General features: G+C 42.4%; 1 protein-coding gene across 9 annotated transcripts in view; it reads left to right on the top strand.

Moving 5' to 3' along the window:
• rnf157 (ring finger protein 157) overlaps nt 1-4341 on the top strand; it is a 76409-nt gene extending 72068 nt beyond the window's left edge. For 7 of the 9 annotated variants that reach the window (XM_060940337.1, XM_060940336.1, XM_060940334.1 and 4 more), the window contains one exon: nt 2006-4341. In XM_060940337.1, the coding sequence (XP_060796320.1) occupies nt 2006-2160 (155 nt within the window). In that variant the 3' untranslated portion in view covers nt 2161-4341. The remainder of the gene's footprint in view (nt 1-2005) is intronic. The other 2 variants (XM_060940341.1, XM_060940339.1) reach the window with 1 other exon arrangement.
• Nucleotides 4342-12686: the final 8345 nt, after the last annotated feature.

Below are 12686 nucleotides of genomic sequence, written 5' to 3'. Positions count from 1 at the left end.
CAAATACAATGAAAAGTATTTTTCCAGTCTCACCTGTGAAAGGTAATCCCATGTGATCTCGTTTGGACGGTAAACCTGTTGGTACAGTTAAACGCAGCACATGAATGAGGCATCTTTATTCTCCGCTTTGACCCATCCAATATGGCGGCGAGGATGACGTATGATTCTACGCGGAAGGCGGCGTCTTTAATGGTCCGGAATAAATTGAATGCTACACGTTAATGGATTAATTTGTTCTTCTACGCCCTTTTTGAGGAATGTATTGTAGGACTTAAACCAACATCTGAAGAGGTGAGATCACTCCTTTTTTTCCCTATTTTTGCTGGCGGGATTGACTCTGCCCTAAGGGCTATTCTCTCTCTCTCTCTCTCTCTCTCTCACTTTGCACCATTACACAATAAATATTCACAGTGAAAATATTTTGTAAGCGCGTTTCATGAACCAAGTTATAGGATTTGTTGACAACTCGCATCGAGTTCGTTACACTTCTACCCGGCGTGAAGCACTCACAGTCGTGGTTGTGACGTCATCGTAAACAAATCCGTTCTACTCATCCAGACGACTTCACAACGGCAACGTTGCCAGATCTTTCCACTCTGGAACCCGTTCTCAAAAAGATTGCGTTTTGGGGCACCCAAAACGCCGGTGCCGTGTGGACGCCAGGCCTAAACGATAAGCAATTGTATCGGATTCACCTGAATCCGTTGCCGTGTGGACAGGGCCTTAGAAACTCTAACAGACCTTTACTTTTTAACAGAACTGTTTTGGTATTTTGCGGCGTTTACCTTCAACTGTCTGATTTTTTTCAAAGTAATGAACTGTGTAGCAGGAAAATCACCGCGTTTTCTAAACGCATTCCTGAAAATTACTCGTTAACTCGGGGAATTAAATTTGATATTTTTGACATGTTAATCATTAATGTACATGAAAGAAAAAGGTTTAAAAGTTATAACTTGTTTTAGTGAAAATAAGTACTAAAATGCACTAGAATGCAGAGTTTTGTGTGTTATGTTATTAAAATATTTTCGGGGGACGTCCCCACACACATCTTAGTTTGACTTTCAAAAGTTCAGGGTTTTTTTCTTTGCTCCACTTTCATCTCTAATACTTACACTAACACAAACACTGAGCCGATAACTTAACAGAAGTTTTTGGGTAAAGAAATGTATATCGTTGATTTAAAATAAGATATGATTTTAAGGCTGATTTAAATAATGGAAGTGATCCTAAGTTTTTGATTCTTGTAGGAATTCCTTCCTTCCCAGAGTTTGGAGATGGAAAATTTACTGTAATTTGTCTTGGCAGGTGAACGAATAATAATAATAATAACAATATTCCCCTTAGCTGAAAATCTGTTGCTGTCAGAATGTTGTTTGGTTGCCATTCTAAGCAGATTTCTAAACATTTTAGGAATGAAACATTTGAAACATTTCTATCTTGGTGGGCGTGGTCTCTTCCAGGATGACTCCACCCCCCTCCATGGAGCTCGAAGGCTCACTGAGTAATGGTTTGATGAGGAGGAAAAGGATGTAACTTGTATGCTTTGGCCTTCACACTCACCATATCTCAACCCAGTTGAAGCACAGAGTGGCGTCTTGGACAGCGCTCTTCACGACGTTCGTCAAAAACACCAACTGAGGGAAATGATTTGGAAGCGTGGTGTTCATTGGTCCAGTACATTTCCAGAGACTTGATGTTCCAGAACTGATGCCATTGGAGATGTTTTGGAAGTGTGTGATGGGCCAAGACTTTACTAACACACTTTATGTTGGCTTTTCCTTTAATTTGTCACCCATTTGTACTTTATGAAAGTTGTCCTGATGGGTTTATATACATTTAGGTGTCGTGTAGCCTTATGAACATCATAACTTACAATCATGTCAAATCCACTCCAATGTTTCAGACCAAAATCAGCTGAAAATCAGGAAATCTATGAAAATTCAGGAGTTTTCCATTTTTTGCCTTTTCTCCAACACTCACCCTGTCTGATCTGTGTAATCCACAGAGCTGCTCTACCTGGAAGCCAACTGGCGTTCCCAGGAGTCTCTGCTTCAGCATGCCTCGAATAGCAACATCAATCTGGATGAGCAGCGCATCACCAACATGGGGACGAGCCCGAGAAATGCACCAAAAACACGCCACGGACCTCTCGCTGTGTAAAAGGCATCCCGTCAGGATCCGACTCCCATGCCAAGTCCTCGTCTCACCCTCTGAGCTGAAAAACAGAACAATTTCTTTCTCAAATCTCAAATAAGAGTGGTACTCAGCAGTGGCTTTCTCTTCAGCCTTCACTCCGCTCCTTTACCAATGCATGTGGAGAAACACTCACAATGAACAGACCGGTGGATTTGATTAAAAGGACTTCATGAACCTCTGATTCAAACAGGAGTTCTGACTTTTCAGTTAAGTATTAATTAGAAGTGTTTAAACCACAGGAACGTAGTCACTTTGGCGCATTTCCACCAGAGGGAGCAAGAGCAATTCAATTCCTGGGCTGGACTTTCGTTTCAAGAACCTTTTTAGTTCCTGGAATTATTCATATAGTGACATGAAAAAGCATCATTAAGTCGTATAGTAGACAGAATGTTTAATGACATGCCCCTTCTACCGTTTAACAGTGACTGTGGGTTAACTATGCTTTTGCAAAAGTCAGCCCTTATTTTGCGCTTGGTGAAATTCAAACCTCACAGAACGACAATTCGGTCAAAAATTTACAATTACTAAAACATCAGAGAGCTTCACCCAAGTGGTGAGTCAAAAAAAGTTGAAGGAATTGCAGTAATACGTTTGGTACACGCACCACCTTAAAGGTGCAGTATGCAAATTTCAAAAGGGTTTTGATCCCTATAATATTTGCATAATTTCAAAGAAAAACATGCAATGGGTTTTATTTATTCATTTGGGTTTGGATTTCTATTTACATTTTTTCTGGCCCAGAAATGAGCTCCTCCCTCAGCTGCAACAGAGCTGCTCAGGTACGCCCCCCCTTTTCCTTAAAAGGCAACTCAACATGCAACTATTTTCAGTAGGCTTATTAGTGTGGTCATTGTAAAAGCAATACACCTCACATACAGTGGAGGGCTGTAAAAATGACAAACTGCTGCTTTAATGCTAATAAATAGCATTGTTATTTCTGTAGCATGGTGGAAATGCGTCGATTGTAACTTACACTGTTCTCTTGTCATAGCACCTGGAAGGCCTGAGGCTTAATCACCTTTAAAACAAAACATGAATACGTGAATTAGCTAAAGATTTGCATGCACGGGTAATACAGTACTTTCTTAACTCACTTGCACTCCAGAATATTCAGTGTTTGAATGACAATATCAACATGTTGCACTTCCTGTATCACTGGGACAAATGATGCAAGCGGAAGGTGGATTTTAGAAACCAGTTCACCTGCTTGCTCACAATACAAACTGGACTTTAGAGCAATAACACATCCTCGCTGAGCTGCTCTTATCGTCGTGCATGTTACAGCGCTACAGAATCACCTACAGCTACAAAGCTGCCTCACCTGACATCCGCATCAGACTGGCCAAATAAATCAGTCGAATGGAGAAGAAATCTGCCACCACCATCATACAGCACACACGTGATGCTTTTAATATCACAAACGTACAATGAGATCTGTTTACTGATGAAAAGAAATGTGCCACATGATTCTCAGTGTTCGACAATTCAGGCTTAAACTGTCTCTGGTATTTGCAAATGGAATTGACTGTAATGCCTGGCGTGGATTGTAATTACCAGCTATCAGTGTTAAATATGGTTCTCCGTCTTCCCAAGGTACGAAATGTGCTCAACAGGGTCATATGGGTGGAGCTAGATATTGTGCAGGTCTCTGATTGGCTCAAATGTCACATGGTCACCATGGTCACAATTTGTTACTTAAGTTCAGCATGCTAAATATTATTCCATTACAATTTCTTACTTTGTCAATAATGGAGGGATATTTTGGACAATAGTGCAGTTTGGGATGTAGATCGAATCGACAGTAGAGCATAGCAATCTTCTGAAGTGTCTGATAAAACCAAAACCTCAGTAAAACATAAATCCGTCCTTGAAGTTCACAAACTTCAGAAAACTCTATCTGCTCCATGTGTAGGCACTCGGGATGTCCTGGAACACAATGGCACTATCTGTATCGGGATCTACAGTATTTAGGGATCAAAATATCCGTATCTGGGGGCGGCACGGTGGTGTAGTGGTTAGCGCTGTCGCCTCACAGCAAGAAGGTCTGGGTTTGAGCCCCGTGGCTGGCGAGGGCCTTTCTGTGTGGAGTTTGCATGTTCTCCCCGTGTCCGCGTGGGTTTCCTCCGGGTGCTCCGGTTTCCCCCACAGTCCAAAGACATGCAGGTTAGGTTAACTGGTGACTCTAAATTGAGCGTAGGTGTGAATGTGAGTGTGAATGGTTGTCTGTGTCTATGTGTCAGCCCTGTGATGACCTGGCGACTTGTCCAGGGTGAACCCCGCCTTTCGCCCGTAGTCAGCTGGGATAGGCTCCAGCTCGCCTGCGACCCTGTAGAACAGGATAAAGCAGCTACAGATAATGGATGGAATATCCGTATCTGGACCTGTAATTGGATTTAAACCAAAAATGGGTGTGGTTTAAACCAGAAGGTTTCTTTTTTCCTTTCTCTTAATGTTTTTCAAAATAGTACAGCACCCCGTAAGGGTCATGGTGGGGATTTTTTGGAGCTACTCTTGCATTCTCACACAATACTTTTGCATTAACTCTACCCCCGACCCCAATCCTTATTGTGGAGTAACACAAAGGTATTGAGAGGGAATGCAAAAGTATGTAGCTCCAAAAGAAAAAAAAAACCACCATGACCGTTATACCTCAGTCTCACATAGCCAGAATCACTTCATGATAGACGCCGGTAGACGAGTCTTCCAGGGGTCAACCAGCACGCGTTCCGGACCCTTCTGTCAGAATATGTGAGAGCCGAGGCGCGACCTTGACAACTGGCAGGGTGTGGCTTTCATCCCAGGACAGTTTGGTCGTGTTGAAAATTGCCATGGGCCAAGCGCTGGATGAATTCATCTGTCGCAATCATGAAGGCATCCGTGAGCGTCCTTGAGGCACACATGAGGGGGTTTCCGTAGCATTCCATAGCAATCATCGAGCTCAAAATGTTCACAGAACAACATTCTGCAGAAAGTGAAAAGTTTGCCAAGGTGGCGTGGTTTAATTCGTCTTGCCATGGCAATGCCGAGGGCAGCACGGTGGTGTAGTGGTCAGCGCTGTCGCCTCACAGCAAGAAGGTCCGGGTTCGAGCCCCGTGACCGGCGAGGGCCTTTCTGTGCAGAGTTTGCATGTTCTCCCCGTGTCCGCGTGGGTTTCCTCCGGGTGCTCCGGTTTCCCCCACAGTCCAAAGACATGCAGGTTAGGTTAACTGGTGACTCTAAATTGAGCGTAGGTGTGAATGTGAGTGTGAATGGTTGTCTGTGTCTATGTGTCAGCCCTGTGATGACCTGGCGACTTGTCCAGGGTGTACCCCGCCTTTCGCCCGTAGTCAGCTGGGATAGGCTCCAGCTTGCCTGCGACCCTGTAGAACAGGATAAAGCAGCTACAGATAATGAGATGAGATTGCAATGCCGTACTGCAGCTGTGAATGAAACCGTACACACTGCTGTCATTGCCGTAAGGCTGTACGTCGCTATACATCACTGCCGTCACCCAACCAGCCTCAACTGCGGAAGCTTCTGCTGCCCCGCCGTCGTTACCATCTATAACCGTAATGACATTCATCCATCGTTGCCGGCAATGCTTAAGGCCTCTACCATCACAGTTACCATGGCTTCATTTGCATGTTTACTCCGCCCAAATTTATGTGACAGACCACCTCCAAAATCTGCTGGAACGTCCACGTTAGCCCCAGCCCCAGTTCTTACGGCTCAACCAGCTACGTATGACCTTAGCGTTAGGGGGCGACATAATAATAGAGTTGTGCATAGGATAATTTTTTTTTGTATCTGCTCGTAACATTTTCTGAAATATAAAGTTGGTTCTATTTCCCAAAATATAAACAACCTAGAAGACTAATTTAAACTACAGTAAATGTGTCAGTGTAAATGGTTTACATGGATGAAGGTGGTCTTTCTTTTATCCCCAAGCTTCATATCTTTCCGCTCACCTGAAAGTCGAGTCCCAACCAGATGCCTTGCGTAGCTTTCTAAAATAAAAAAACTAATAGCACCCCTCTTATTTGTGTCTGTTTCGAACAAACGATCTGTTCATTCTGAATAATGTTGTATTTGGTTACATCCCAACTCGGTACTATTGGGCAGAGATACTTGACGAGTTCTGAACACACTCTTTTGGATAAAATAGTACTAAACTGTAATTGTGTTTGTCTTTGTCGCTCAAGGATACCTCGTTTTAACCTTTAATATCGAATTGTCACCTGGAAACGTGAATAATGTGTCTCTTTTAAAGGATTTAAGGTACATAATTGGACATTTTAAAAAGCGTTAAATTTTCATGCCATGCACTTTTCTAGGTAAAAGATGCACATTAAAGGTAGAAGAGCTATATCCTTGTTGGTCTCACCTCAGCAACAAGGAACGCTCTGGAGTAGCACCCTTTTCTATGAGAGTACAGTTGGAACAAGATGAGTAAGCGTACTATACTGTGCCATGCGTTATAAACCGTAATCTTCAATCTGAACATTATGACTCATTGTAAAGAAATCTGGTCAGGATTTAAAACCGAATCCAATTGATTTCTGATCTCTGTTTGAGAAGTAAAAACGTCCTGTTTTGATTTTATATTAGTTAGCGCTTGTTATCGTTGTGGTATGCTAGGTCGCCAGTTTATTAGCGATACTGATCTAGTAACGAATAAACTAGCAACTCGGTTGTGTCAGATGTGTTTGATGAAATATTAAAAATGCTGTGATGTTGTAATACTCATTTCTACAAAATAAGCTTGTTTGTAAGAGTTTGTTTGTTTGTTTGTTTGTTTTCCGTAGACCACAAATCTGTGGTGCATGTAACACTAGCCTGGTGGTCTACATGTCTTATGCAGTAGATATTTACAATTTACAGTAGCCCCTTCCTTCAACACAATACAGAGGTTCACACAGACAACGTAGGTCGATGGGTTTAGCCGAATTTGTCCTTGAATGCAGTAGATGTGTAGCTGTGCAGTGGAATTGTATTTGTATCTGTCGAATAGAAGTTTGGTCTGCGAGAATACTCCAGACGTCGCATCATGTTAGAGACAGCTTCCATTTGAAACGCATTTCCTGTAGACTTTTGTTCTGTCTTATGGTCATTTTGCACCCATCGAAACATTGACTGTGATAAACAGTATAAAAGATGAACTGAGTCTGTACAGTGATCACTTTTATAAAATGAAACCTACCAAAACAATAAACATGTCTTTCTAACAAATATACCTCACGGATGTCTCTGACTTCTTTTTGAACTTGTGGAATGAAATAAGTTTCAGGTTCAGCACCTCACTACAGGAGTTCAGCAGGGTTCGGATCTCGGTCCGCTCTTGTTCTTCCTGTACACAGAACCAGTGTGTTTATTGATCACACTTTATAGCTTCTCCTGCAGCTGCTACTCATAACATACACCTTCTATTTTCCTTCATCCAACTCCATCTCCGGTTTTGATTTGAACCATTTCCGGCTACGCTGTGTGCGTTTTAGCAGCCGCTTCTCACTGGAACAATTTATTTTTTCTTATTTTTACCTCACCCGGGACGGAGTCCACCAGGGGGTGAAGTATTAGGTTTAGGTTTATTTAGGTTTATTTATTTAGCACTCAAAAGAACAATGGTGCAAGGAGGGAACGAAGCCCGAAGAGCTTGTACAAGAGTTCCACCCCATCAATAATCAGCATCAATCATTATGATGATGGCTAACAAATAAACTTTAAAAAGTAAGGAGACAATGTACAAAATAGTCATTGTAAAATGGAAAATATAGAAACAAGATACAAAACAATGTAAGTGGATAATAAGGAGACAAGGTACGTAATGAAAAGAAACATCAAGAAGGGATAATAATCATGGAAAACGGACACAAAAAGACAAAAACAAAAAAATAAATAAAAGTGAAGAAGTGAGGCAATGGAGAGGGCAGAGAATAGATGCGATGACTGACTGGAAGATTCATGAAAAGGTAAAATGTATTTTAAGCTGCTTTTTGAAGAGAAGGATGATATGGATCTTAATGGGAGAGGTAGATCATTCCATAGCTTAGGGCCTCTATAAGATGTGTTGAATTGATGGTGTATTGTTTTCAGTGGGGTTTGTTTGTTTGTTAATGATATTACAGGAAAATGGCTGGACCAGTCTTCATGAAACTTTCATGATAGATGGACATTGGTCTCAAATAGAACCTCCAACATTTTGAGGGTCATCCAATCAAGGTCAAGGTCACCAAAAAGGTCAAAATTGTTTTTTCGTGATATCTTCCTTCATGGCGGCACGGTGGTGTAGCGGTTAGCGCTGTCGCCTCACAGCAAGAAGGTCCGGGTTCGAGCCCCGTGGCCGGCGAGGGCCTTTCTGTGTGGAGTTTGCATGTTCTCCCCGTGTCCGCGTGGGTTTCCTCCGGGTGCTCCGGTTTCCCCCACAGTCCAAAGACATGCAGGTTAGGTTAACTGGTGACTCTAAATTGAGCGTAGGTGTGAATGTGAGTGTGAATGGTTGTCTGTGTCTATGTGTCAGCCCTGTGATGACCTGGCGACTTGTCCAGGGTGTACCCCGCCTTTCGCCCGTAGTCAGCTGGGATAGGCTCCAGCTCGCCTGCGACCCTGTAGAACAGGATAAAGCAGCTACAGATAATGAGATGAGATTGCAATGCCGTACTGCAGCTGTGAATGAAACCGTACACACTGCTGTCATTGCCGTAAGGCTGTACGTCGCTATACATCACTGCCGTCACCCAACCAGCCTCAACTGCGGAAGCTTCTGCTGCCCCGCCGTCGTTACCATCTATAACCGTAATGACATTCATCCATCGTTGCCGGCAATGCTTAAGGCCTCTACCATCACAGTTACCATGGCTTCATTTGCATGTTTACTCCGCCCAAATTTATGTGACAGACCACCTCCAAAATCTGCTGGAACGTCCACGTTAGCCCCAGCCCCAGTTCTTACGGCTCAACCAGCTACGTATGACCTTAGCGTTAGGGGGCGACATAATAATAGAGTTGTGCATAGGATAATTTTTTTTTGTATCTGCTCGTAACATTTTCTGAAATATAAAGTTGGTTCTATTTCCCAAAATATAAACAACCTAGAAGACTAATTTAAACTACAGTAAATGTGTCAGTGTAAATGGTTTACATGGATGAAGGTGGTCTTTCTTTTATCCCCAAGCTTCATATCTTTCCGCTCACCTGAAAGTCGAGTCCCAACCAGATGCCTTGCGTAGCTTTCTAAAATAAAAAAACTAATAGCACCCCTCTTATTTGTGTCTGTTTCGAACAAACGATCTGTTCATTCTGAATAATGTTGTATTTGGTTACATCCCAACTCGGTACTATTGGGCAGAGATACTTGACGAGTTCTGAACACACTCTTTTGGATAAAATAGTACTAAACTGTAATTGTGTTTGTCTTTGTCGCTCAAGGATACCTCGTTTTAACCTTTAATATCGAATTGTCACCTGGAAACGTGAATAATGTGTCTCTTTTAAAGGATTTAAGGTACATAATTGGACATTTTAAAAAGCGTTAAATTTTCATGCCATGCACTTTTCTAGGTAAAAGATGCACATTAAAGGTAGAAGAGCTATATCCTTGTTGGTCTCACCTCAGCAACAAGGAACGCTCTGGAGTAGCACCCTTTTCTATGAGAGTACAGTTGGAACAAGATGAGTAAGCGTACTATACTGTGCCATGCGTTATAAACCGTAATCTTCAATCTGAACATTATGACTCATTGTAAAGAAATCTGGTCAGGATTTAAAACCGAATCCAATTGATTTCTGATCTCTGTTTGAGAAGTAAAAACGTCCTGTTTTGATTTTATATTAGTTAGCGCTTGTTATCGTTGTGGTATGCTAGGTCGCCAGTTTATTAGCGATACTGATCTAGTAACGAATAAACTAGCAACTCGGTTGTGTCAGATGTGTTTGATGAAATATTAAAAATGCTGTGATGTTGTAATACTCATTTCTACAAAATAAGCTTGTTTGTAAGAGTTTGTTTGTTTGTTTGTTTGTTTTCCGTAGACCACAAATCTGTGGTGCATGTAACACTAGCCTGGTGGTCTACATGTCTTATGCAGTAGATATTTACAATTTACAGTAGCCCCTTCCTTCAACACAATACAGAGGTTCACACAGACAACGTAGGTCGATGGGTTTAGCCGAATTTGTCCTTGAATGCAGTAGATGTGTAGCTGTGCAGTGGAATTGTATTTGTATCTGTCGAATAGAAGTTTGGTCTGCGAGAATACTCCAGACGTCGCATCATGTTAGAGACAGCTTCCATTTGAAACGCATTTCCTGTAGACTTTTGTTCTGTCTTATGGTCATTTTGCACCCATCGAAACATTGACTGTGATAAACAGTATAAAAGATGAACTGAGTCTGTACAGTGATCACTTTTATAAAATGAAACCTACCAAAACAATAAACATGTCTTTCTAACAAATATACCTCACGGATGTCTCTGACTTCTTTTTGAACTTGTGGAATGAAATAAGTTTCAGGTTCAGCACCTCACTACAGGAGTTCAGCAGGGTTCGGATCTCGGTCCGCTCTTGTTCTTCCTGTACACAGAACCAGTGTGTTTATTGATCACACTTTATAGCTTCTCCTGCAGCTGCTACTCATAACATACACCTTCTATTTTCCTTCATCCAACTCCATCTCCGGTTTTGATTTGAACCATTTCCGGCTACGCTGTGTGCGTTTTAGCAGCCGCTTCTCACTGGAACAATTTATTTTTTCTTATTTTTACCTCACCCGGGACGGAGTCCACCAGGGGGTGAAGTATTAGGTTTAGGTTTATTTAGGTTTATTTATTTAGCACTCAAAAGAACAATGGTGCAAGGAGGGAACGAAGCCCGAAGAGCTTGTACAAGAGTTCCACCCCATCAATAATCAGCATCAATCATTATGATGATGGCTAACAAATAAACTTTAAAAAGTAAGGAGACAATGTACAAAATAGTCATTGTAAAATGGAAAATATAGAAACAAGATACAAAACAATGTAAGTGGATAATAAGGAGACAAGGTACGTAATGAAAAGAAACATCAAGAAGGGATAATAATCATGGAAAACGGACACAAAAAGACAAAAACAAAAAAATAAATAAAAGTGAAGAAGTGAGGCAATGGAGAGGGCAGAGAATAGATGCGATGACTGACTGGAAGATTCATGAAAAGGTAAAATGTATTTTAAGCTGCTTTTTGAAGAGAAGGATGATATGGATCTTAATGGGAGAGGTAGATCATTCCATAGCTTAGGGCCTCTATAAGATGTGTTGAATTGATGGTGTATTGTTTTCAGTGGGGTTTGTTTGTTTGTTAATGATATTACAGGAAAATGGCTGGACCAGTCTTCATGAAACTTTCATGATAGATGGACATTGGTCTCAAATAGAACCTCCAACATTTTGAGGGTCATCCAATCAAGGTCAAGGTCACCAAAAAGGTCAAAATTGTTTTTTCGTGATATCTTCCTTCATGGCGGCACGGTGGTGTAGCGGTTAGCGCTGTCGCCTCACAGCAAGAAGGTCCGGGTTCGAGCCCCGTGGCCGGCGAGGGCCTTTCTGTGTGGAGTTTGCATGTTCTCCCCGTGTCCGCGTGGGTTTCCTCCGGGTGCTCCGGTTTCCCCCACAGTCCAAAGACATGCAGGTTAGGTTAACTGGTGACTCTAAATTGAGCGTAGGTGTGAATGTGAGTGTGAATGGTTGTCTGTGTCTATGTGTCAGCCCTGTGATGACCTGGCGACTTGTCCAGGGTGTACCCCGCCTTTCGCCCGTAGTCAGCTGGGATAGGCTCCAGCTCGCCTGCGACCCTGTAGAACAGGATAAAGCGGCTACAGATAATGAGATGAGATGAAATCTTCCTTCATGGCGGCAAGGTGGTGTAGTGGTTAGCACTGTCGCCTCACAGCAAGAAGGTCCTGGGTTTGAGCCCAGTGGCCGACAAGGGCCTTTCTGTGTGAAGTTTGCATGTTCTCCCCGTGTCTGTAAAGATTCTCAGTCATCCAGGTCATAGTAAACTGTGGGTGGTAAAAGAGAGCAACTGGACTTGCTCGAAGATTCTTGAAGACGTTTCACCTCTCATCCAAAAGGCTTCTTCAGTTCTGTCTGACTAATAGGGAGTATCAGGTATTTATCCTCTCATGGATGAAAAGTAATCCTAAGGTGTGGTTGAGTCCTCCTGTTGGTGTGGGTCACTGGAGGCTGGGTGTGAACGGCCTAGAGAGTCTTTGCGGTGATCAAAAGATCATTGGTTCTCTCTGTCCTCCTGTGAGTCACTGAAAGCAGCTGGGTTTTGGTGTGCATTCAGTTGTCTGGGAAGTGTGCCAAGGACTGCATTGTAGGTGGCTGATAAATGATGTCTTAGACCAGTGGCGATGGCCGTTTCAGGTTGACAAAAATGGCTTCTTTAACTCCTCGCTCATACCAACGATCCTCTCTGGCTAGAATGCGTACATTGCAATCCTGAAATGAGTGTCCTTTGTTGTTAAGATGAAG

Source organism: Neoarius graeffei, chromosome 14 (assembly GCF_027579695.1).
Source record: "Neoarius graeffei isolate fNeoGra1 chromosome 14, fNeoGra1.pri, whole genome shotgun sequence".
Taxonomy (NCBI): domain Eukaryota; kingdom Metazoa; phylum Chordata; class Actinopteri; order Siluriformes; family Ariidae; genus Neoarius; species Neoarius graeffei.
This window is presented reverse-complemented; position numbering and strand designations above follow the sequence as displayed.